Source organism: Typopeltis vanoorti, chromosome 9, assembly GCF_054136105.1.
Source record: "Typopeltis vanoorti isolate ZY-2024b chromosome 9, IOZ_Tvanoo_1.0, whole genome shotgun sequence".
NCBI lineage: Eukaryota > Metazoa > Arthropoda > Arachnida > Uropygi > Thelyphonidae > Typopeltis > Typopeltis vanoorti.
In genome coordinates, this window is record NC_143557.1 from 69,205,054 (window position 1) to 69,230,892 (window position 25,839).

The following is a 25,839-nucleotide window of genomic DNA, read 5'->3' on the forward strand; positions in this document are numbered from 1 at the left end:
AGTGAAGATGGTAAATTAAATATAGAAATAGACAACAGAATCAGCAAAGCTGGTATGGTGGGAAGTCAATTGAATAAATTCATATGGAATAAGAGAGAAATTAGTCGGAACACTAAATTAGCTGTATACAAGACAGTGTTCAAACCAGTTTTAACTTATGGATCTGAGAGCTGGGTCAGAAGTAAAACACTTGACCAAAGACTAGAGACCACAGATATGAGAGTCCTGAGAAAGATTATAGGCATGAACAGATGGCATGAATGGCAATATCATATTAAAAATGAGGATATTAGGAAAGAACTTGACATTGTCAGCATCCAGGAATGCGTTAGCAGAGCTAATCTCAGGTGGTATGGTCACTTAAACAGAATAGGCGAAGAAAGATTAGCAAAACAAGTGTTCTCTGCCAGGTTGGCAGCAAAACGACCCAGAGGAAGACCAAGATATAGGTGGATTGATATGGTACAAAGTGCCTTAGACGATAAAAATATAAGATCTGATAATGTAGGAGTCTTTACAAGTAACAGACTGATTTGGAGGAAAATTGTAGATAGGAAGTTAGTAATGATGTAATTTTTTTCATGTAGTACTATCATATCCTGTACACCCCTTGAGGGTACATGGCAGGAATTTGATGAAGATGTTTAAACATATTCATGAGGATGGAATTCAAAACCTATTAATTGGAAAGCAAGTCAGCTGAATAGCTTGCTTGGTTAGCTGAGTAACTGAAATTAATATTTCTTCATGAAGTTTATGTGAATGTTTAGTGTTGAATATTAATAAATAATAAAAAAATTTCATATAACTAGACATATGGGTAATAGGAATAGGATAAAAAATAAAAGAAAAAAAGGGGCAAACTAAAATGTAGACATAACAGTAATTCAAAATATAACATTTGGCTGTTGCAAAATGAAATGAAAGTGAAAACCAATAATCCAGTTGCTCACTTGAAGTAGTAGTAACCAAAACAGTAATGAAACATAAAAAACATAAATTAGTTTAAAACATGAAACAAAATATTTTTGTAATTTTTGTTTTCAAGAAACAAGTAACAAAGCAGCAAGAACAAACTTCAAGTATAGATGAAATGTTAATTACCTTTGTTGTTCCTGATTAGTAACATTTACTAAACACATCTTTAAATCTGTCACATCTGAGTTCATAGTCAGATCACTGGATTCAGGTTCAATATTTTTTTTTCCTATGGTAGACAAATTTGCAGAAGAAACACTAGATGTGTCTAGACTTTTTCTGCTGAACTGAACAAAGTCAAGTTGTTCTGGAAGCATAAAATTTGATTCAGGGATGAGATTACCATGGAGATTTCTAACACTTGATTTCTTTGGAACAGAATTATCTCTCTCTGGAGGAGAAAAAGCCTGTATATGAGGACTGAAATAAAAAAAATTAAAAATTAGAGGTATAAAATTTATACAAATGAAATGAATACTTAAGTTCATTTGTGAAAAATGTAAACTAGGGTGCTAAGTAATCAATCCTTGGTTGATGAGCTTATGCTTGTATGGCATAAGCAGTTATGCCACACAAACAAGGTGCTGAGGACATAAATTTAACTAATTAAAAATAAAATTTTAGATAATTTGGTTTGATAAAATGGAATTGAAAAATAATGGGCTAGCCAAGTGATTTGTGTATCCCCTCCCCCCACACCTTCCAACCAACAAGCTTTGGATTCAAATCCCTCCACAGATGTTTGTGATTGTCTTTAGATGAGAGATGAATTTGCCTTGTGTGTGTGACCACTGACACAAATATTAGAGGTCTGAAGTGGCATGAAAAAGTTCCATCTTTGGCCTCTAGAGTAGCGTTTCCAAATTATGTAAAGAAATAAAATATGAAATACATAAAATTAAACAAAAAATCCTTAGTCCACAAACAATACAAATGTACCATAGGTTTACCATCTTTCATGGGTAGGAGTCACATAAAAAATGAAATGAAGTACACTAAATTCCCATTAATTGATGCACATCAGGAAAAGGATAATTTGTCCCAATTAAGTGGCTGTCCTAATTACATAAAAAGATACAAATTTAAACAAGTTTTTCTATTGGACAGCAAAATTATTGACTTATAACCATAACCAACTGGGCTTAATTAAAGTAAAATATTTGCATAAAAATAGTTAAATTTCTTCTTTTTTCTCATCTGTGAGCTAACGAGTTAAGTCTCCTATGGAGTCCCCATCTCTCTCTGAAGTTCAATCACTGTGACCATTCCTTCAAAGACCAAGTTCTTTTTGGTCTGCCTCTTGATCATCTTCCTCCAACAACTCTGTTCAAAGCTATGTATGATAATCTCTGAGAGGACATTCTCTGAAGATGTCCAAGCCATCTTCAGAGAATGCCTTCTTTATTGTTTAATTAACTTATGTTTAACTTACTCATTTGTTTTATAATAAATTTAGTTTAATCCTTTATCCAACTGTGAGCAAAGAAAGTTTGCGCATGAAAATATCTTCAAGACTGAGGTAAGATAGTACAACACCAGGCAATTAGTAGCAAAAGTGGCCAAGCTACCATCACTTCTATCTCAGTATCTCCCATAATGCAAAACACATCTCCTTACGGATATGTATAATGTTATGCATTAAGGGAAGGGCCACTACACATACTGGATTCAACCTTTATTGAGGTCTCGTCAGTGGGAGCCAGGCCCTGAAGTGGAGATACCAGGCAGAAGCAACGGAGAGGTCATCTTTACCTATAGGAGTTGCCATAAGGTGTGCCAACTTATTATTAAATTACTCCGGATTTAGAGAAAGATGTTGAAAGATAATTTTGCACTTGGTTAGACTATAATAAATTTAGTTTAATCCTTTATCCAAGTGTGAGCAAACAAAGTTTGCGCCTGAAAATATCTTCAGGACTGAGGTAAGGTAGTACAACACCAGACAACTCTTAATGCATAACCTTACACATATCTGCAAGGAGATGTGATTTGCATTATGCGAGATACTGAGACAAGGAGTGATGGTAGCTTGGCCACCTTTGCTACAAGTTGCACTACCTTATTTAGTGAAATAGATTATATTTTAACCAACAGACAATATCTTGTCCAAGATACAGATGTAATAAATAGTTTCAATATGCAGTGACCACAGATTAGTGAGATCAAAAATTGTCATCAGCAAAAGATTAGAGAGACAGAAACATTAGAATTAAAAGACCCTCTATTAATTTACCAAATCTGGAAGGGAAAGGGGAAGAAAGAAAATCTTCTATAATGAGATAGCAGAAGAGTTTTATAATATTGATATGAATGAAGATCTGGATAAAAACTACCAAATAATAACTGAGGATTGATAATTAACAATGCAGTGAAACCACACCACACTATGACTTTCAGTGAGTGTAAAGGGGGTCTTGATGGGACACGAGTTATTCACAGCCCGAATGTAACAATTGTGTGAGTTAACAGTACTTTTCAGATAAAAATGTGCATCGTCGCTCTGCAAGATTTTCCATGGCCATGCATCATCCATCTCTATTCAAGCTAAGAACGTCAGGGCAAACTGCAGTAGAGTTTCCACATCCCCATGAAGCAAAGTTTGTGTATGGGTGATCTTGTAGGGGAAAACTTCAGCATTTGACGCAGGATTTTCCAATTGCCTTGATATTGCCTGAGCACTGCTGGGCTCTTGTGCATTAATTCCGTGTTTCACAATGGCAATTGCAACTTCGTCAACTTGTTGAGAAATAATTTATTTTCACCCTTGTCCTGGCTTCACTGCTGACGATCTGCTATTTTCAAATCATAAAATCGTTTTTCTAAGATTTGTTATTGACACTGGACCTTGTCTCCTATCCTTCAAACACTGAAATTCTCAAGGTGTAGCATTAGCGTTACCACATTGTTGATAGTAAAGCTCGACTAGCAAGGCATGTTCCATTAAGGTGCGATCCATAGCACTTCTGTCTTATCAGAAAGATGCAAATCCATTTTGGTCTTCCTTATATCTACCAACTTGTCAGTAGAAACAGTGAGATTTTGCAAATATCACATGATTCTAGTGCCAAATGTCCCATGGTGGTGGAATTTTGTACTATTTTTTTTCATCTGTAAATAAAAACCATATATTCCAGAGTGTGTTTATACCAAGTTTGGTTTAATTTCATCCAATACTCAATGCAGTTTTTGCTACACGGCTCTGAACATCTCTTCTTTAATTATGACCACCTTGTATATAAACTTGCTATAATAAAATTATATTCTTTTCTAAGCAGAACTGTTCTGTAATCATTATCACCTTCATCCAGTCTGTGTGCCCTTCAGAGATATACACAGTTCTTTATACTGACTAAGAATTTGTATGTGTATAGTGACTAATGGACTTTATCTCTTTATAAATAAAGGGATAAAGCTTCTCAGCATATATTTTTAGTAGCAGTGAGGTTTTATTCGCCAATTATTATTACACCTACAACAACAACATAGAGCTGAGACATGGAGACTCAATTAGAAAGAAATAGAAAATCAGAGCATTCAAAATGAAATGCTTTAAGAAAAATAAATGACTCACTGATCAGAACATAAAACAAATGTTGAAAGTTTATTTTGCACTTGGTTAGACTATAATAAATTTAGTTTAATCCTTTATCCAAGTGTGAGCAAACAAAGTTTGCGCCTGAAAATATCTTCAGGACTGAGGTAAGGTAGTACAATACCAGGCAACTCGTAGCAAAGGTGGCCAAGCTACCATATTCCTATCTCAGTATCTCCCGTGTCCATTTTTGATTCTTCCATTTTTTGAAGAAAATATCCATTACATAAATACCTCTACTTTCAGCAAATTCTATTTATCTTTCTCCATTTTCATTCCTCAGTCATAGTCAGGGGTTTAAAATGTGTAAAAAAAAGAGTCCAGATTTAAAAAGTGAATTTACAAAGGTGAAAAGTAGTGACCTGAGTGGAAAAGTGAAATGAAGGCTGAAGGCATAAGTCAGCCAATGAAAATTCGATTCAGGTTAGGGGATCTGAGTATAGTGTCCAAGAAATGAAACCTTTCCTGGGAGAAATAGAGTATCCGCTCTCCATCCAAAAGGCTGAGGTTCGAATCCCAGCATGGGCATGGATGTTTGTGATTGTCTGTGAAAATACTAGTGGTGGTGATTGGGGTCAGCAGTAGATGGTGTTGATGCAGATGACGAAGGTGGTTGCAGTTGGTGGATTGGTGGAGAGTTGTAGAGTAGATGCCCTCCGTCGATGAGTCTTTGAACTCCCTGGAGATGTAATAATAATAGTAAGACAGGACTTCATTTTGCTAGGATCGAAGTTCACAAGGTTGTCCTTATTTCAACCTTGGTATGACTTCTGTCTCTAGTTCCTACTAATGAGTCCTCAATAAAGGTTGAAACCAGTCTGTGTAATGGCACTTTCCATAAGGATATGAGCATTGCATTATGGGATACTAAGGCAATTGATGTGAAGTCATTTGCCTCTATATACAAGTAGCCCAGTTATGAAGTGATTTCATGCACAAACTCTTTGTTTACTTACACTTGAATAAAAGATGAAACCAAGAATATAATTTCTTGGCATCTTTAATTTATAGTATAACCAAGTGAAAAAAAAAAAGCTTTCAACATCCTTTTAAATTCTTCTGATGACTTGCTAACAAAAGACCCCAAGGGACACAGCATACTGTTTCTAGTATGGTAAGAGGTGATTTGTCTCGATCCTATATGGGAGATAGACCATTTGTTACTGTAGAATTATAGGAAGCAAGTTTCCTGCAGTTGACCCTTTGAAAGTCAGATTTGGATTTGTTGATGGCTATTTTGCATTTTCTGAATGCTCCAGTGTAGGATGAAAATGAAGCTGAAATACTTCCCTTAAGCCACCTGCAGTATGTGAGTGGGCAGTGAAAAGTTTCACGATTAATTTCTGAAAGCTGTTGGAGCAAGTGTTTACATAAGGAGAGTGGAAGCAGTACTCTACCCATGGAAAGAAAAGAAAGTACCATTGTGTGAAAGGATATGAGGTTTGTTTTAGTGAGTTTGTCATAATAGTATGTGCTACACTCAATTAATATAATCATCAAGAGATGTGAAATGTTCACTACTCAAATTACAGAAAAATTTCATAAGAAATCCATGTATAGCTAATAAAATTCTTATAATTTAGATTTATTTGTGTGGAAAGGACATGGGAAGAAGAAACTGGAATATTTCACTGCAAATTCCACTTTATAAAATTTTGTGACATTTTACATTTAAATGCCACAAAATTTCAGAAATATTCTATAGGATGTAAAATTATAGTGTACCAAATATACTTCTTTTATTACTGAAGGATATATGAAAATTTTAATCATTTATTGATTAAATATATATATATATATATATATATATATATATCGAAAGAATAAAAATAGTTGTCTTTTCAGGAAAAGACGATTCCTTTGAAATTTCAAGTCAATTTCTGTAGAAATTCATCATCAATTAAATTTGAGTCCTTGGAGATGTCATAATAATAGGATGGGAACTTCTACCACATCCTCCATATTTGCCAGATATTGCCCCTAGTGACTATCACTTATTCAGGTCCTTAGAACACAGCATAAGAAATAAAACCTTCCATTCGCAAGATGTCCAAAGGAGTTTGATATCATTTTTTGCCTCCAAAGAAAACACTTTTTTCAAAAAAGGAATTCTAAACATAGTAGATCATCGGAATGAGGTTATAATTAACGATGGCAATTATAGAATTGAATAATGTTAATTTGTTCTTTAATAAAATTTATATTAAAAATGTAGTTCAAAAAATTTATTACTTTCCGGTCCCCCTTATACATTTAAATGCCACAAAATTTCAGAAATATTATGTAGGATGTAAAATTATAGTGCACCAAATATACTTCTTTTATTACTGAAGGATATATATGAAAATTTTAATCATTTATTGATTAAATATCAAATGAATTAGGGGGCAGAATCAGCTGTGTTCTCTTACCAGGATCTTGGCTGACCAGCCATCAGTCATGCCTGGGATGGATTTCCATGGTGGGCTGGCAACCTACAACACGATCAAAAACCCTGATGGAACTGATATAGATGACAGTGCCAATATTTCGGTGAAGTCCGGAGGGCTATACCCAGGAATTCTTAGTATCATGCCTCTACGTGGACCCCCCAGGAAACATGGTGTCGTAATGAGCCATGGCAAAGTTGATACTAAGCAAAGAGCTGGCAGAAAGCTATAAAGTGCATCTCCCAAGACGTTATGTGGCCAGAGTGGGAGATGTTAGGACTGTAATGACATCTGCTGTTTCATCATTGGTGGAAGAATTCATATATCAACGGCAATGTGAAACAGCTGGCAGGCGGAAGATTCTGAATACAGATCAACGGCTGACAGAATGAGCCAAGTTAGCTGGCTATTGCAGACGTGGAGGAGATCGGGGCCTCACCACATTACTATCCTCTATCCTATAGTCGACCATGGAGAAACGGAAATATTTTACAAGCTATGCTTTGGAAGTTGGAACCTCTGAAATGTCCCAAGCTGTAAATAGTTACAGGGAAGAAGACACTGAAACTGTGATTAAAATGAGCACTGCAAGTGCACTCCATGATGATGTCAACTTAAATCCGAAAGGAAGGTTGGCATCTGATATTCCTCGTTTGAAAACAAGAAACAGTCTTGAAAATTGGAACTTGGAACGTGAGAACATTATATAAACTAGGGAATTCTGACAACCTTATACAAGAAATAAAAAGAGTTAAAGTTGATGTGATGGGAATTAGTGAAACAAGATGGCCTAACATGGGAAAAACAAGAAAAAGATGGCTTTACATTTGTATATTCTGGTGGAGAGAAGCATGAATATGGAGTGGGTTTCATGATTAAGAAAGACATCTTTAAATGTGTAATGGGGCTTTGGCCCATAAATGAAAGAATGATACTTATTAAATTAACCGCAAAGTCTTTTAACACCATAATTATCCAGGTTTATGCCTCTACGATGACTCACAATGATGAAGAAAAACAAGATTTTTATAATAATTTACAAAAATCTATAGAACATGTAAAATCAAATGAGATACTCATAGTGATGGGTGACTTGAATGCAAAGGTTGGAGAAGGGGAAGAAAATCCAGTTGTTGGAAAATTTGGACTAGGCAACAGAAATAAAAGAGGTGAGATATTGATACAATTCTGCATTCAAAACAACTTGCGCATAATGAATACTTTCTTTCAACATCCAAAGGGCAGACTATATACTTGGACAAACACAGATAACTCTGTAAGAAACCAAATAGATTTCATAATGATAAAGAATAGATACAAAAATAATATAACCAACATAAAAACATACCCAGGTGCTGATATAGGTTCAGACCATAATCCTTTTGTGTCTACTTTAAAAATTAAACTAAAAAACATTTCTAAAAACAATCATACTGAAAGACTTGACTTCACAGCTCTGAATATATCTGACAACATAATGGAGTTTAACTCAGAAATTAGGAAGAAATTAGATCATGTAGGATATAAAACAGAAGACAATATACTTTGTAATTAAACAGAGGAAATTGAAAACAGGTGGTCATTTTGACAACTTTGAAATCAAAAAAGGAGCAAGGCAAGGATGTGTCTTATTACCCTTACTGTACGATATATATAGTGAGCAAGTTTTTAAAAATATTACAGAAGTGAAGGGTGTAAAAGTCGGAGGTAGGAACTTCACAACTTCAGGTATGCAGATGCCACAGTCATTATAGCTGAATCTGAAGATAACCTTCGAAACTTAGTCACAGAAATTTACAACAGAAGCTTAGACATAGGACTAATTATTACCCTAAAGAAAACAAAGAGCATGATTATATCAAAAGAACCAATAAATAAGAAACTAAACATAACTGTTAACAAAAAGAAAATTGAACAGGTTCAGTCTTTTATATATTTGGGACAAGTTTACAGACAGAAGAAATTCCCTTAAAGAAATAAAAAGAAGAATAGAGATAGCAAGAAAAGCCTTTACTGATATGAAAACTGTTCTAACATCCAGAGACATTAATATATAGACACAAGAAAAAGATTAATGAAATGCTATATCTGGTCAAGCCTTCTCTACAACACTGAAACTTGGACTCTAAATAAAGAAGAAGAGGGGAAAAAAAAAAAAAAAAAATTTAGAAGCTTTCAAAATGTGGACCATCAGAAGAATGTTGAAAATACCATGGACAGAGAAAATGAAAAACGAAGATGTTTTAAAGAAAGCAAAAACAAAAAGAACATTATTGAAAATAATTAAAGAGCGAAAACTTAAATATTTTGGACATCTAACTAAACCAGAAGGCATTCAGAAATTAATATTATAAGGGAAATTGGATGGAAAAAGAGGGAGAGGTAGACCCAGGAGAAGGTGGTTTGAAGACATTAAGGACTGGACTGGCTTACCATAAATGTTCCAGAGCTGCAAAAGAAAGAAAAAGGTTCCGTGACATGGTTGCCAACCTCCTTCTAGGGGATGACACTTGAAGATTAAATATATATATATCAAAAGAATAAAAATAGTTGTATTTTCAGGAAAAGATGATTCCTTTGAAATTTCAAGTCAATTTCTGTAGAAATTCATCATCAATTAAATTTGAGTCCTTGGAGATGTCATAATTCATCATCGTCAACATCAAATTCCTGATACGTAGGCTGTTCAATAAGTAAGACTAATTTTACTGTCATGAAACCAATCATCACAATATTAATTTCTTTGGAATAAAGAAATGTTGCTGTCTGTGTTAACAAAAGAGGTTGATAGATGGCGTATACGGGCTGATGTGCCAAAGTGTCACGTGACTAAACGCAGGCTTGTTTTGGCACGCCTACGAGCGATTAAATTTTGTGTGCGTTTGCAAAAATCAGCATCGGACAAGAGCTTAAGAAGTTGTCGCCTTCTTGTTCCAGTCTTTCTTTCCATTCTGTGCACACATCCACTCGATGCTGCATTTGCTCTGGTGTCAAGAGTTTGGGAATCCATTGGGCGCAAACACGTTTCAGTCCCAAATGAGTGAACACTTCCTACAGAAATATTCAGGACAACATGCAGCTGGCGTACTGTAATTCTGCGATCCCCCTTGATGATAATCGCTGCTGTGTTGATCATTGTCTCTGTGATGGACGTTGAAGGTCTTCTCTCACGTTCAAGATCTTCCACATTTTGCCTTCCTTCCTTAAAAGTTTTATGCCAGCGAAAAACACTTGCCCTCGACATTGCTTCATCGTGGAAAGCTTCGCGTATCATGTTAAAAGTGTCCGATGCCAATTTTTGCAAATGCACACAAAATTTAATCGCATAACGCTGTTCCAAGGGCGTTTCCATTTCGACGACTGGTCGAGGTTCGTAGGCACGCCGAAACAAGCTTGCATTTAGTCACGTGACACTGTGGCACATCAGCTCGTATACGCCATCTATCAACCTCTTTTGTTAATACAAACAGTAACATTTCTTTATTCCAACAAAATTAATATTGTGATGAATTGTTTCGCGACAGTAAAATTAGTCTTATTACTTATTGAACAGCCTCGTATATACCCTCTAGTGCAGTGCTTCCCAAACTTATGGATGCCAGGCACCCTTTGGAAAAATTAAAATATTTCACGGCCCCATCGAAAAATAAATCTTAATATAGACATATATTATTATAATATTTATTGTATTTATATTCAATACAATTTATATTTAAGAATTTGCATTTCTTATCAATACCTTTGAAATGAAACTTATTATGAATAAGCATATATTTACAAATATTCATTAATTGCCGAAATACGCAAGAAGCAAAATTTGTGAACCGACACCAATGTGTGATTTTTTCCATTAAAATATAAAAAAGAAAAAAAAAAAAGAAATAATAAATAATAAAAATTAAATATTTGTTTTAAGATTAAAAAAAATCTACTTAGTCTTAAAACATTTTAAATTTGTTTCATTATTTCATGGCCCCCCTCAACAAAACTTTCAGGCCCCCAAGGGGGCTGCGGCCCACAGTTCGGGAAGCACTGCTCAGGGGGGGAACAGGATATGATAGTCTTCTTCTTCCGTAGTCCGAAATGAACCGTTGGGTCATTCATGGCCGGTAGGTGATACTCTTTGCTAGCCTCCTCCAGTTGCCTCGGTCTCTTGTTCTTGATGTCAGTTGAGAAAGGGAGGAATTTGTCCATTTTTTGATGTTATCAGTCCATTTTAATCGAGGTCGGCCCCTCACCCTAGATCCCAGAACGATTCCTTCTAGTGCTTGCTTTTGAATGCCATTAGCCCTCTCCACATGTCCGAACCATTTCATCCGTTTCATCTGTCCTTCTGATGACTGTCAGAATATTTTCCCTTTTTCTCCGATCTATTGAATCAATCAGTTTTCAGACATTTTCATTGGTTTTGTGAGCGGTATAGGGAATTCTCAAAAATCTTCTGTAAGTTTTCATTTCGAAAGACAGGAGTCTCCTCTCATCTTCTTTCAATGAAGTCCAGGCCTTACAACCATACAAGAGGACAGAATTCACCAAGGTGTCAATTAGTCTTAGTCTGGTTGTGATTGCTATTCTGTTATCTCCCCACAATGGTTTTATCTTCTGTAGGGCCACGGTTGCCTTAGCAATTCGGTTTTTAATGTCGGTTTTTGAACGACCATCTTGACGCAACGTACTTCCTAGATAAGTGAACTTCTTTGCATTCTCAATTTGCTTATTGCCAATTTGTATCTTTAAGAATTCAATGTCTGATTTTGAGGTTTTCATTGTGTTTGTTTTTTGTAGGTTTATGTATAATCCATATTTTTTTAATGTTCTGAAAACACGGCTGGTTATCTCTTGTAATTCTTCTTCACTTTCTGCCAGAAGATCGATATCGTCAACAAAACATAAGTTATTTATTCTTAGTCTGCCAACTACTATTCTAGTGTCATATTCATAAAGAGCTTCATCTATGACATATTCCAGAAAACAATTTAAAAGAAGAGGGGACAAGATGCATCCCTGTCTTACCCCCTGTTCTGCCCGGAACGGTTCGCTGCTGTAATTTTTTAATTTCAATTCTCATATCAGATGAGGAATAAAGAGATTTAATAATCCTAATGATTTTGTTGTCAATTCCATAATGTTCTAAAATTTTCCATAATGCCTCATGCCATATTGAGTCAAAAGCTTTTTGAAGGTCTAAAAAGTTGTGACAGATTATTTTGTTATGTTCTGTATTTTTCGCCTAGTATGTGTATTGTAAAAATATGGTCAATTGTACTTCTGGAAACCTGCTTGTTCATCTGATAGTCTGCTTTCTATTTTCTTTTCAATTCTTGACAGTAGTATTTTTAACAGGATTTTGCTTGGATGACTAATAAGGCTTATTGTTCTACAGTTGCTACATTTATTGTTGTTTCCCTTTTTAGGAATAGGTACAAGGACAGAAGTCAGCCAATCAGAGGGCCAAGTCACTGTGTTTCATATGTCCTGGAATAAATTTAGCAAGGTGATGATGATGTCACCTCCTTCTCGTATCAGTTCCACTGTGACACCATCACTTCCCGGTGATTTTCCTATTTTTGAAGAGCTAACTGCTGCAATTACTTCTTTTAATACCAGGTAATCTCCTTCCTCCGAACATCATGGCAAAATTCCATCTATCAACTATTTTCTGGTTATCTGTGATAGGAGTTCCATCTTCATCTTCTATGCTCCAATTAATTGCGGTAAAAGGTTTGGTTAACTAATTGATAATTTGAAAAGCACTTTTAGAATTATTTTTATTTAAGTCCTCTTCTATATTTTTGCATTCATCCAATATCCATAAGATTCTAGCATGTTTGATTTCTTTTTTAATAATCTTAGTAATATTTTTATACTGTTCTCTATTATCACCGATATTAGTATGAGATTTCAAATATCTTCTTTCATAGCATAGGTCCAAAATATTTTTGGTTACCCATGTTTTATTTATTTATTCCTTTTGTATCCAAGGATTTCTTCGGCTGTCTCGGTTATCTTTTGTGAGAATTATTTGGTTTTAGATTCGATACTATTATATTTCTTGAAACTTGTGTCAAAAATTTGTTTTAATTTGTATTTAAATAGTATATTTATTTGGGGATCTTTTAATTTTTCTTTATTATATCTTTTACGAGTTGATTTGTAAGTAATCTTTCCCTCATATGATAGTACTATATGAAAAATTACATCATTACAAACTTCAATCTAAAATTTTCCTCCAAATCATCTGTTACCTGTCAAGACTCCAACATTATCAGATCTTAACTGGTAATTAATTTACGGAATTAAGTCTTACTACTAGAATTATCAGATCTTATATTTCTATCTTCTAGGGCACTTTTTACTGTATCAATCCACCTATATCTTGGTCCTCCTCTGGGTTTTTTTCCTGCCAACCTGGCAGAGAACACATGTTTTGCTAATCTTTTTTTCTCCCTTTCTGTTTAAGTGACCATACCACCTGAGATTAGCTCTGCTAACACATTCCTGGATGCTGACAATGTCAAGTTCTTTCCTAATATCCTCATTTTTAATATGATATTGCCATTGATGTCATCTGTTCATGCTCCTAATAAAAATATCTGCCGTCGCTAGTCTTTGGTCAAGTGTTTTACTTCTGACCCAGCTCTCAGATCCATAAGTTAAAACTGGTTTGAACACTGTCTCGTATACAGCTAATTTAGTGTTCTGACTAATTTTTCTCTTATTCTATATGCATTTATTCAATTGACTTCCTACAATACTAGCTTTGTTGATCCTGTTGTCTATTTCCATATTTAATTTACCATCTACACTAAAAATAGTGCCTAAGCAGCTGAAATGTTTTACTTGTTCTATAGGTTCTCCATTCACAATCAGTTGATATTTTCAATGCTTCTGACTATTTTTATTGTCTTTGTCTTGTTATTGCTGACCTTCATATCATATCTATTACAACAGTTATTCAATTTGGTCAGGGAATCTTGCAGACTTGTAGCGGATTTATTTAGAAGTATAACATCATCTGCATAAAGTAAAGAGCTGACATTAACATCTCCAATTTTGATATCAGATTTAATACCACTTTCCTTCATAATGTGATTCATATAGATAATAATTTGGATTTATAACTCCCTTTCAAAACTGTTAAAACATTATAAATTATGGAATGAAAGAATAATAGAAGCTAGAATAAAATTAGATAGAGGCTATTTAACAATAATTGATTTATATGCCCCAGAAGAAGGAAGAGAACAGGATAATATTGATTTTTATAATCAGCTATAAAACATATATAATAAAATAAATAAAAATGATTACGTAATTTTAGCAGGAGACTTAAATGCAAGAATTGGAAACACAAAAATTAATAATAATATAGGAATACATGGAGAACATACTCTAAACAGGAATGGTAAAAAATTGATTGACTTTAATAACTTAAAAATAACGAATTCCTTCTATAAACATAAAGACATACATAAAAATACTTGGGCAGCAAGAGGATGGAAATCAATATTAGATTATTTTATATTAAATGAAAAGACATCAAAATTTTCACTAGATGTTAGAGTTCACAGAGGATATGAAATAAGCAGTAATCACTTCCTTGTTGAAATAAAATTAAGATTGCCACCTAAATGGCTACAAGTAACAACAATAGAAAGAAAATTTGAAACATTTGTTTATAAAACTAGACTATTGAATGACACAAATGTACAATGGCTATATGAACAAAGAATTAACCAATATCTAGATAAAATAAAACAAAATGAAGAAATAGAATGGCTTAATATAAAAACGATACTAAATGCAGCAGCAAATGAAAGCTTAGGAAATACCAAAAAATTCAATAAAAGGAAAAAACTGACGATCTGGGATGATACAATCAAAGAAATAATCAAAAAGAAAAAAGAAACCTATCACAAATGGTTAAGCAGTAAAAAATTAGAAGATGAAATAGAATATAAAAGAACAAGAGCCATAGCTAAAAGAGAAGTCAGAAAAAGATAGAGAATCATGGAACAAATTTGTTTCTAATTTAGAACATGATTTATATAAAATAAGACCCAATGTATATAAGATTTTGAAACACTTCAATGCAGATACCAAAGAAAACAAAAGTAAACACCGAATTGAAATTAGAAGAATTTCTAAATTATTACATAGAATTGTGGACAGACAAATGCTTTTAAAAAGACAACTGGCAAACAATTAATGAAAATGAAAAGGAAATAACTAAAGAAGAATTAGAAATCAGCCTAAAAGAAACAAGAAACGGAAAATCACCTGGAGAAGATAAGCTAGGTTCAGAACTATATAAATACGCAGGAACAAGATTCAAAGAAAGACTCTTATTATTTTTAAATAAAATTTATTCAACTGGTATCTCCCCCCCCCCCACACACACACCAATAGAATGGAAAAAAAGCAATTGTGATCCCTATCTTTAAAAAAGGTAATAGAGATGACCCTAAAAACTATAGAGGTATGAGTACACTAAATTCCTGTTACAAAATATATAGCAGAATCTTAAATAACAAACTAATGAAATATTCCGAAAACTTTATTCTAGAGGTACAGAATGGATTTAGAAAAGGACGATCATGTATAGACCCAGCCTTTTGCCTAAAATTAATAATAGAGAAAAGAAGAGAATACAATTTAGAAACACATATTGCATTTATTGACTTTGAAAAAGCATTTGACAAAGTTAAAAGAAACATATTATTTAACATATTAAAAGAAAGACAAATACCAAATAATATCCTAAAACCTATCACAAGTATATATGAAAATAATCAAATACAAATAAGATTAAATCACGAGCTATCATATACGAGAGAGATAAACCAAGGGGTCTGACAGGGATGTCCCCTCTCAGCAACTCTTTTTAATATCTACTTAAATGTAATAATAATAAAATGGAATAAAAATTTACATCAAGGAATTAAACTTTCTCCTACAGTAAATTTAAACACTCTCCTCTTTGCCGACGACCAAATAATAATTACAAATTCTGAAGGTAACTTACAGAAAGCTATTTTAGATCTAAATGAAATAGCCAAAGATTATGATATGATAATATCAACAGAAAATTCAAAAACTAAGGCCTTTAAAGGACAAGATCCAGCAAGAACTAAAATAGTAATAGATAACAAGATCTTAGAACTCATTTAATTACCTAGGATGTATGATCACATATGAAAATGAAAAAGATATAAATGTAAAAATTGCAAAATATTTAAAAATAACAGGTGTAATTAACTCTATATTTAAACCAAACCTAGTACAAAAGCAAACCAGACTAAAAGTATACAATACATTAACCTTACCAGTCTTAATGTATGGAAGAGAAATCTGGACAATAAAACAAAAAGACAAACAAAGATTAATAACAGCTGAAATGAAGTTTATGAGAAAAACTGCAAAGTATACCCTATTTCTATCACAAAAGAAATGAAGAAATTATGAAAGAATTCAACCAAGAACCAGTCATAGAAAAAAATTAAAAAATATAAACAAATGGATGGAACACGTTCAAAGAATGAAAACAGAAAGATTACCAAAACAAGCCTTAAAGTACAAGCCATTAGGAAAAAAGAAAACCAGGACGTCCTCTTAAAAGATTCAACGATGACTTCTAAGGCCGGAACAGGCCGTGCTAGGCCTAAATCCTTGATACGCATGATGATGATATAGATAATGAATAACAGAGAAGATAATGTACATTCTTGTCTGACACCAGATTTAACATTAATCCACTTCCTGTACTTCCTTCAGTTCTAACTGCTGACTTACAACTCAAATAATGACTAAGTATTGCTTGATATAATGCCCCATTAACACCATATAACTGTAGCGTATTGAATAGCTTCTCTCTTGGCACTTTATCGTATGCCTTTTCCAGATCTACAAAACTTAAATACAGATCTTTGTTATATTCCCATGATTTCTCGACTATTTGTCGTAAAGTGAAGATCTGATCCTGACAGCCTCTATTTGGCCTGAATGCAGCTTGTTCTTCAAGCTTCTGTTCCACAATCCACTGTCCAGGCCCTCTGAACTATGCAGTGCAGCCACTATAAGACTTTTATACCTCCATACTTGAGGCATTTATGGTTGAATATCATCTACTTCTGCTGCCTTTGCACATTTCAGACTTTGGTCAGTGTTTTTCACCACTGTGCTGTCATCACTGCTTATTTCATTTAGCAATTTTTCAAAGTAATTACTCCATACTTCAAGGATATCTTTATCTCCTGTTTTGATGTCACCTTTATCATCTCTAATTTCTTTTACAACAGCACTCTTTTCTCCATTTCTGAGCTTCTTCAACAACCTCCAGAATATCCTGCCACCTTATTGATATTTATTTTCTATGTTCTTACCAAAATCCTCCTATGACTTTTGTTTAGCTAGTTTTATACAGTGTTTAGCTTTCTTACATTTGTCTCTGTATTCTCTAAGAGCACAAGCTGATTTATTTGCCAGGAACTCTTGATATGCTTTCTTCTTTTCTTTCACTGCTTCTTTAACTTCCTATGTCATCCATGGATTTCTGATTTTTCTATCCTTACAGACAACCTCACCACATGCCTCTCTGGCAGAATCAATCACTGTTTTCTTCAGGGTTTGCCACCAAATCTCCAAGGTTTGTTTGCTGTTCTCAAACTCTTTCATTTTTTCTGCAATAATCTTTGTATATTTCAGTCTACTGTTCACATCTGAGAGCTGATAAACTTTTATTCACTTTAAAACTTTCTTACATGTCTTCTTTTCAATATGAAATTCAATCTTTTCCTGCTCAAGACTAAATGGTGATCACTTTCAATTTTAAATCCTCTGTACACTCTGATGTCCTGCACCAGGGAGAAAACATCACTATCAATAATAACATACATAGGCTGTTCAATAAGTAATAAGACTATATTTATACAGAAAACAGATTACCTTTAATCGTCATCATTTACATGGTCTTTTTCGAAGTAATTACCGTGAGACGCGATGCATTTGTCCCAACGTTGCGTCCACTTTTTAACACATGTGACAGTCTGTTTTTTGAGAGTTCTTTCAAAACCGCCTCCGCAGCTTTTACACATCTTTGTTGCTTTCGAAATGGCGGCCTCTTATTGGTTTCTTGAGATGAGGAAACAGCCAGAAATCGCACAGTGCGAGATCAGGACTGTATGAAGAATGTGGTAGGATATCTATGTTGTTCTTCTGCAAAACGTCCACTGCACAACCAGCAATATGTGGCCTTGCATTATTTTGGTGTAATAAGAAGCCATTCTTCAGCAATGGACGCTTCCTTTTGAATTGCTGTACCTTCTTGATGATAATCGCTGCTGTGTTGATCATTGTCTCTGTGATGGACGTTGAAGGTCTTCCTTCACGTTCAAGATCTTCCACATTTTGCCTTCCTTCCTTAAAAGTTTTATGCCAGCGAAAAACACTTGCCCTCGACATTGCTTCATCATGGAAAGCTTCGCGTATCATGTTAACAGTGTCCGTTGCCAATTTTTGCAAACGCACACAAAATTTAATCGCATAACACTGTTCCGAGGACGCTTCCATTTCGGCGACTGGTCACGATTTGTAGGCACGCCGAAACAAGCTTGTGTTTAGTCACATGACACTCTGGCACATCAGCCCATATACACCATCTATCAACCTCTTTTGTTAATACAGACAGCAACATTTCTTTATTCCACAGAAATTAATATTGTGATGAGTGGTTTCACGACAGTAAAATTAGTCTTATTACTTATTGAACAGCCCTCGTAGTTAATGAGACTTTTCTTATAACTTGCCTATTCTCTCCATGTGAATTTGTGCACATTTTTATGTTGGAACATTGTGTTAGTAATAATCAGTCTATGTCCTGAGCAGAAATCCAACAGGTATTTGCCATTATTATTATTAGCTTTGCTCTTTTCTCCAAATTTTCCCAATATATTTTTGTATGTCTGATAATCATTTAATACTCTGCTATTTAGATCCCCTACAAGGACCAACTTTTCCTTTTTCATTGTGTCAGTTACTTTCTCTAAAGCCTCAAAAAATTCCTCCACTTTTACCTTAGTAGAATCTTCTGTGGGACATAGGTATAAATAAGTCTCATTGCCCAGTTCAGCATTCTCATATTTGCCCACATCACTCTACATAACTGCCTGCCATTCAAGAAAATTAGCCTCTTATTTAGTGTTGAATACTATGGCTACTCCTTTTCCTTGATTGTCATTGCAGAAAGATCTCACCAGTTTTTGCCTTTTCTGTTTCAGTCACTCCTATTATGTCGATTTGGTGCTTATCTAATTCCTCAGCTAGCTCCATTTCTTTGCCATTCAGGCTTCTTATGTTGATAGTACCGATCTTGAACTCTGGTGATGTTGAGTTGGGTGGGTTTTAGGATTTGTTTCAGCAGCTGACTTTTCGCTGTTTGCCCTGCTTCCCTGGCGAAAACAACAGGGGCATTGTTTAACTGGGTGATGCCCCAGCCAGCATGAAATTCTGTCATGCTGTACCATCATTTATTATTTTGGTTTAAGTGAATAAGAATACAATACAATTTGGCCGGCTAAATCCCAAATTGCCATCCCATCCTTGTTCATTCGATATCCAGAGAGATACCTAACAGGGTGCACCATGAGAAGGTGAGGATTGGACATTAGGTCAGAAACCCTGATGGTTCTCCGCATTCCTTTAAAGGCTATGTAGAGGTCTCCTCTCAGTTATATAGCTTTGACACTTAAGCATAGACACAAATAAATATCACTGTCCAGTTTCCCATTCTCATATTTGCCCACATCACTCTGCTTGAGACTGCCTGCCATTCAAGAAAATTAGTCCTATAAAGAGTTCGTAATGAGGAAAAAGTGAAGGATTAAAATGCAGTTAATAATTTCCAATCTATAATAAGCTATTGCAGAATAGAAAACATAATATGCTAGAAGAAATAGCATTTTCTCCAGTCTAAATTTTGTTTGAAAGGTAATTTTCATAAATAACTTATTTTCATAAGTAGTTGCCTACAAATTTATAAAAAAGTGCATTTTCCAAGCACTGTGATGATTATTCCAGATTTTCATTTCTTTTGGAGAAAGGTGGGTGGGTGGAGGGGGGGCATAGAAGCACAGATGACGTTATACTCCTAAATAAATCCATTACAGGTTTGCAGGATTTTTAACTAAACTGAATAACTGCTATAAAAAATATAGCATGGAAATTGGCAATAAAAACACCAAACTACAAAACAGTTAGGAATATAGACAACTTTAAATGTATTCTGAATGGAGAACCTAAAGAATAAGTAAAACAGTTTAGCTATTTAGGCACAATTTTTCGTGAAGAGAGTAAATTAAATATGGAAATCGACAACAGAATTAGCCAAGCAAGCAAGCACGGGGTGGAGGAATCAAATGAATAAATTTACATGGAATAAGAGAGAAATTTAAAGTTTAATCAGCAGTACACTACACAGTGTTTAAGTTAGTTTTAACAAATTGATCTGAGGTGAGTTAGAAGTAACAGCTGATCAAAATATAGCAAGAAAATCAGCAATAAAAACACCAAACCACCAAAGAGAAAGAACAAAGACGATTTCAACTGTATTCTGAATGGAGAACATCTTATTCTGTAGGTTCTCCATCCAGAATACAGCTGAAGTTGTTTATGTTCTTAGCTGTTTCATAGTTTGGTGTTTTTATTGCCGATTTACATGCTATATTTCTTAGTGCTATTTAGGCACATGCTAAATTTCATGCTATTTAAGCATAGTTATTAGTCAAGAGAGTAAATCAAATATGGAAATTAACAGAATTAGCAAAGCAGGTATGTGTGGGAGAATCAAATGAATAAAATTATATGGAATAAGAGATAAATTAATCAGAACATTAAACTAGCAGTATACTACACAACATTCAAGTCAGTTTTAACATATGGATCTCAGCTGAGTTAGAAGTAACAGCTGAACAAAGACTGGAGACCACAAATATGCAAGTTCCGATGAAAATAGAAGTGAACAGGCATCAATGGAAGGATCATATTATAAATGAAGATATTAGGAAGGAACCTGACATTAGCATTCAGGAATGTGTAAGCAGAAATAATCTCAGGTGGTATCAGATAGGTCTGGTGTAAGATAGATGTGAATAGGAGAAAATATATTGTTAGTTGCTGCTATACACTTGGGGAGTCCACAAGAAGAAGATGTAGTGCCCTATATCAGCAGATTAGCACAATGAGGGCAGGTCAAACAATTATTATGGGAGACTTCAACTATGGGGAAATGGATTGAAGGGAGGAAAGGGGGAATGGCAAGATAGAAGTGGAATTTATACAGTTGCTAAGGGATAATTACTTGAAACAACATGTTATAGAGAGGACCAGGAGTTCGAGAGAGTACTGGATCTGGTAATAGCATCAGAAGATAATCTATAAGCCAGGCAGACACTGTCCCTCCAATTGAAGAACATGACCATGCAGTGTTGTTCTGGGAAGTTACTAAACATGTGGCATTCTCTGTCAAGGAAGGGTTTATGTTGAACTATAAAGATGGTAATTATGACAGACTTAAGAGGCATCTTGGAGCAATGCAATGGCTTTAGAAGCTACAAGGAAAGAATGCAAGTAGTGCATGGGAAGTGGTCAGTGAAATACTGCATACTCAAGATCAAGAGAATAAACCAAACAGGGATTTTAAGCGGTGAGTAGAGATATAAAGCAAAAGCTGGGAAAAAAAAAGACTGTGAAGGGAATATAAAGAAAATGGTGATCAGCATATGTATGAGTGGTACAAAGTGCAAGCAAGAAGGGTGACTACAGTATCGTAAGAAAGGCCAAATCTGATTATGAGAGAAAATTGGCTAAGCAGGCCAAAATAAATAAATCTAAGAGTTTTTTTGATACATAGCAAGTAAGAGGGAAAATGACTGTGGTAGGATAACTTTAATCAATGCCGATGGTAGGAAAGTGACAAAGACAAAAGAATTGCAGTTTATATATATTATCCTACATACTAGAGGTACAATAACTTACAGCACATCAGGGGGTGTGCGAGGTGTGCAGAAGAGGGTTGAAGAAGGAACCTTTTGACATTCAAGAACTATAGGTTGGAACTGTTGGGAAACACATCATGAGGAAGAAAAGAAGCAGGTTCTATGAGTTCGCAGTTGTATCGTAAAGGGATGTGGGACAGCACAGCTGCTCTTGTTTTAACAGGCCTAACAGCAAGTGGAGAAATGATGTTTGCCAATTTACTGAAACAGTGACCATGGAAGTACCTGCAGAAGAGAACAGAGCTGAAATATTGCACCTGTGAGATAGAGGTTGAAGTGAGTCTGTGAGGAAAGGGTCATCTATGAGCTGAATTGCTCTCCTCTGGAAAGCATCAAGAATTTTTAAGGTGGTTTTAGGTGCAGCACCCCAAATGTGTGAACAGTATTCTAAAGATGGATAGATTTGGGATTGGAATAAGGCTAGTAGCTGGATGGATGTAAAATAGCTCCTTGAGTGGAAAAGAATGCCTAGGTTTTTTAGAAGCTATCATTGATGTAACTTGCATCAAGACGTGTTTGTGCGTCTTGGCACAAACACGTCTTGATGCAAGCCACTTGCGGTAAACTAATTTTTTTTTTTTCTTTGACTGCTTTCATAAATCTTCAGTTGAACCAGGGAATGGGGATGGGAATTTTGGATAGAATGAGTGATGAATGCCTTCATGCCAACGAGGATGATTTCTGTGACTTGCTCAATGCAAGTGTCACGAACAGAAGAGAATAAGCAGTAGTCATGCTATGAGAAAGTAGAGTAATTCCAGAGATCATCCCTTTTTACCTTTGTAGTGCCAAAGGACATGAGGTTGAGTGTGGTTAGAGGAGGGATGTTCTGTGAGACTGGAAACTTGCACTACATTGTGGTCTGAGTTGCCCAGAAGAGAGGTAACTTCTACAGTGCCTTTGGAAAGAGAACTAATTAAAAAAAAAATCAAGGATATTAGGAGTGTGGAAGGAATTAACTGGAATTCAGGTAGGGGTAGTTGCACGATTTGCATTAGATCATTGCTTATAGCAAAAATTTCCACATCATGTCAGGCTTGATTTGTACTGTTGAAGAAAGGGAGCCAGTTGGAGTTGTGGACATTCATCCTAGGATGATAGTCTGACTGTTTAGGTAACTGAATTGTAGACGAGTTTCATGGAGAAGGAGGTGAAGAGGAAAAGTTGTAGTTTTCAGAGTTTGGAGACCAGTAAATGCAGCAGATGAATGTTACTAAGTGGGGGGGCAAGGAGACCTTCAGCCAGATGACGTCAAAAGCAGGGGATTCTAAATTCAGCATTCTCTGGCAAAGCAACGTTAGAACATATAAAGGCAGTATGTAATGAAATAAATCATGAAAAGTGTAATTTGGGAATTGAAGGTAAACTGTGGTTGATGTAGTTGTAATTTGGGTTTCTGTTAAGAGAAGATGGTCTGTTTTGGACATGTGTAAGTGGTGATTAACGTCGTTTATGCTATGGTTATTTGTGAAGTAGATGTGGAAATAATATTTTTGGTAGGGATCCTGGTAAATTTGGAATATTGTGTTTGTTTTGAGTTGTCTGGATAACCTGGTTGTTGATGGAGATTAATTATGTTCGTGGTGTTGATGTCATTGTCTGTTTCATTTTAACAGTATGGAGTTGCCAATATGTCAGAGATGCATGTCAAAACTGAGGCAGATGTACAGGTGTTCAGCATATTGAAAAATATCAATGTGAATACAGAAGTGTGATCGGATGGCACGTCAGTCCACGTACTGTGTGAATGCGCAAGCGAACTGATATTGCCTCTGATGAAACTGTTTAATCTAGTCTCAGCTCTGGCAAGGTTCCAAGGGAGTGTAAAGAAGGTAAAACAGTTCCATTACATAAATGTGTCTCTAAGACAGAAGTAGCAAACTGCAGACTAACAAATATATCAGGAGATTGTTGAAGTATTGGAAAAGTTTGTTAAAAAAAATTCAGGAATAGGTAGTTAGGAATATGATATTCTATAGTGGGCAACACGGCTTCGTATAAAGGGTATGTTCTGTCTTAGTAATTTATTTACATTTTATAGTAAAGTGACAGCAGAATTGGATAAAGAAAATGGCTACAGAATGATATTGCTAGACTTTGCAAAGGCATTTGACAGAATGCTACATGGAAAATTATTACAAAAGTTGAAGCAAATGAGAATGGATATGAAGCTAGTAGCATGAATGGGATGGCTGACAGATACCAGAGTAATACAGGGTGGCCATAAAATAACTTTCCCTCTTTGGAGGCATCTGTAGCTAAAACCAATAAACGGAATGAGACCAAATTTTATATTAAGACTTCTGAAGGCATGAGGAGATGATTTCTGCAAAAAAAAGATTTAGTAACAAAGTCGCCTTTAGGGGAAATTTTGGCGCTGATGGAGTCGAAAACAAGCGGATAATTACATTAAAGGCAGATAAAATGGAATAATAACATTTCGACGGTGTAAATGACAGCCATATCACTCATTCCAACTAGATATGTGGCACGTTACAATGATAATAAGAATAAGAATAATTAAACTAAAACAACAACTTGCAAGATACACAGAAATTAATATAGTGACTGAACTCACAGGAAATAATGTTTTATTCATCAGAATCGACAGCAATGTCTGTTACTGTCTATTATTGCACTTCTTTCCGTCCTCTGCCAGGTCTAACTCATAGTGATCCAGTTTCGTCAAGGTTAGAAGGTTTTTAGAATTTAGAAGATTTATAAATTTGGGAATTTAGAAGGTTATGAAGCCTTCTAAATTCCCAAAGGGCCGCTACGGCATTGCACTATTTAAGGTAAAACAACTTAACAAGTAAAGCATGCTGAGGCAAGGTAGGATGCATATTGAGCACAATTCATCAGTTATTCGAATAACTGCCTGAATGTTTCCAATCCCTTTTTAAGTGGAATTGGTGGCGCTGCTGTCACGTATGCACAGTAAAATTTGCATAATCCTTTTTACACGTGTTTACTGCAAATATGCGACTGCTTTCGGCTCTGCCAGTGTCAAAATTTCCCATGTCGGCGATTTTTGGTACTAAATCTTTTTTTCGCGGAAATCATCTCCCCGTGCCTTTGAAAGTGCCAATATAAAATTTGGTCTCATTCCCTTTATTGGTTTTAGCTACAGATGCCTCCAAAGAGGGAAACTTATTTTATGACCACCCTGTATATGGTGGAGTGGAATCTAGGAGAAAAAGGGTGACTAGTGGAGTACCTCAGGGTCTGTACTAGGGCTACTACACTTTAATTTGTATATCAATTATATAGAGAAAGATTTAAGGGGAGGATATTCAGTTGTTTGCTGATGAGGAAAACTGGGGTGGGCAATAGTTGATAAAGGTGATGTATATATCTTGCAGAATAATGATTGTCAATTTAATGTCACAAAATTTAAGGATATGCACTTTGGGTTGAAAAGGTTGCATACTGTGTATCACATGGTTGGGTACTGGATTGCAGGAAACTGATGACGATAAGCACTTGGGGATACTGGTGGAGAGAAAGAGAGAGAGTTGAAGTTCAGAGAGAATATGGCAAAAATTGGTAAAATAGCTCAATGGATTACTTGGATGTTGAAAAGCATGCCAACAAATAAACATAGGAAGTTATTATCCCTCTTTAATAGAACCATGATTCAGCCGCATCTTGATTACTGTGCACAGATTTAGTCACCTGGGTTGCTTGGGGGGGGGGGGGGGATCAGAAGGTTGTCGAGAGGATTCAGAGATGAGTGACCAAGCTGGTTACGATCTGCAGAATGTTCCCTATGAGAACAGGTTGAAGGTGT

General features: G+C 35.1%; 1 protein-coding gene across 1 annotated transcript in view; it reads right to left on the reverse strand.

Moving 5' to 3' along the window:
- Positions 1–25,839, reverse strand: part of LOC150103130 (uncharacterized) — a 607,032-nt gene that overhangs the window by 62,305 nt on the left and 518,888 nt on the right. The window contains exon 29 of the mRNA XM_090397550.1: positions 1,105–1,398. Coding sequence (XP_090253676.1) covers positions 1,105–1,398 — 294 coding nt within the window. The remainder of the gene's footprint in view (positions 1–1,104; positions 1,399–25,839) is intronic.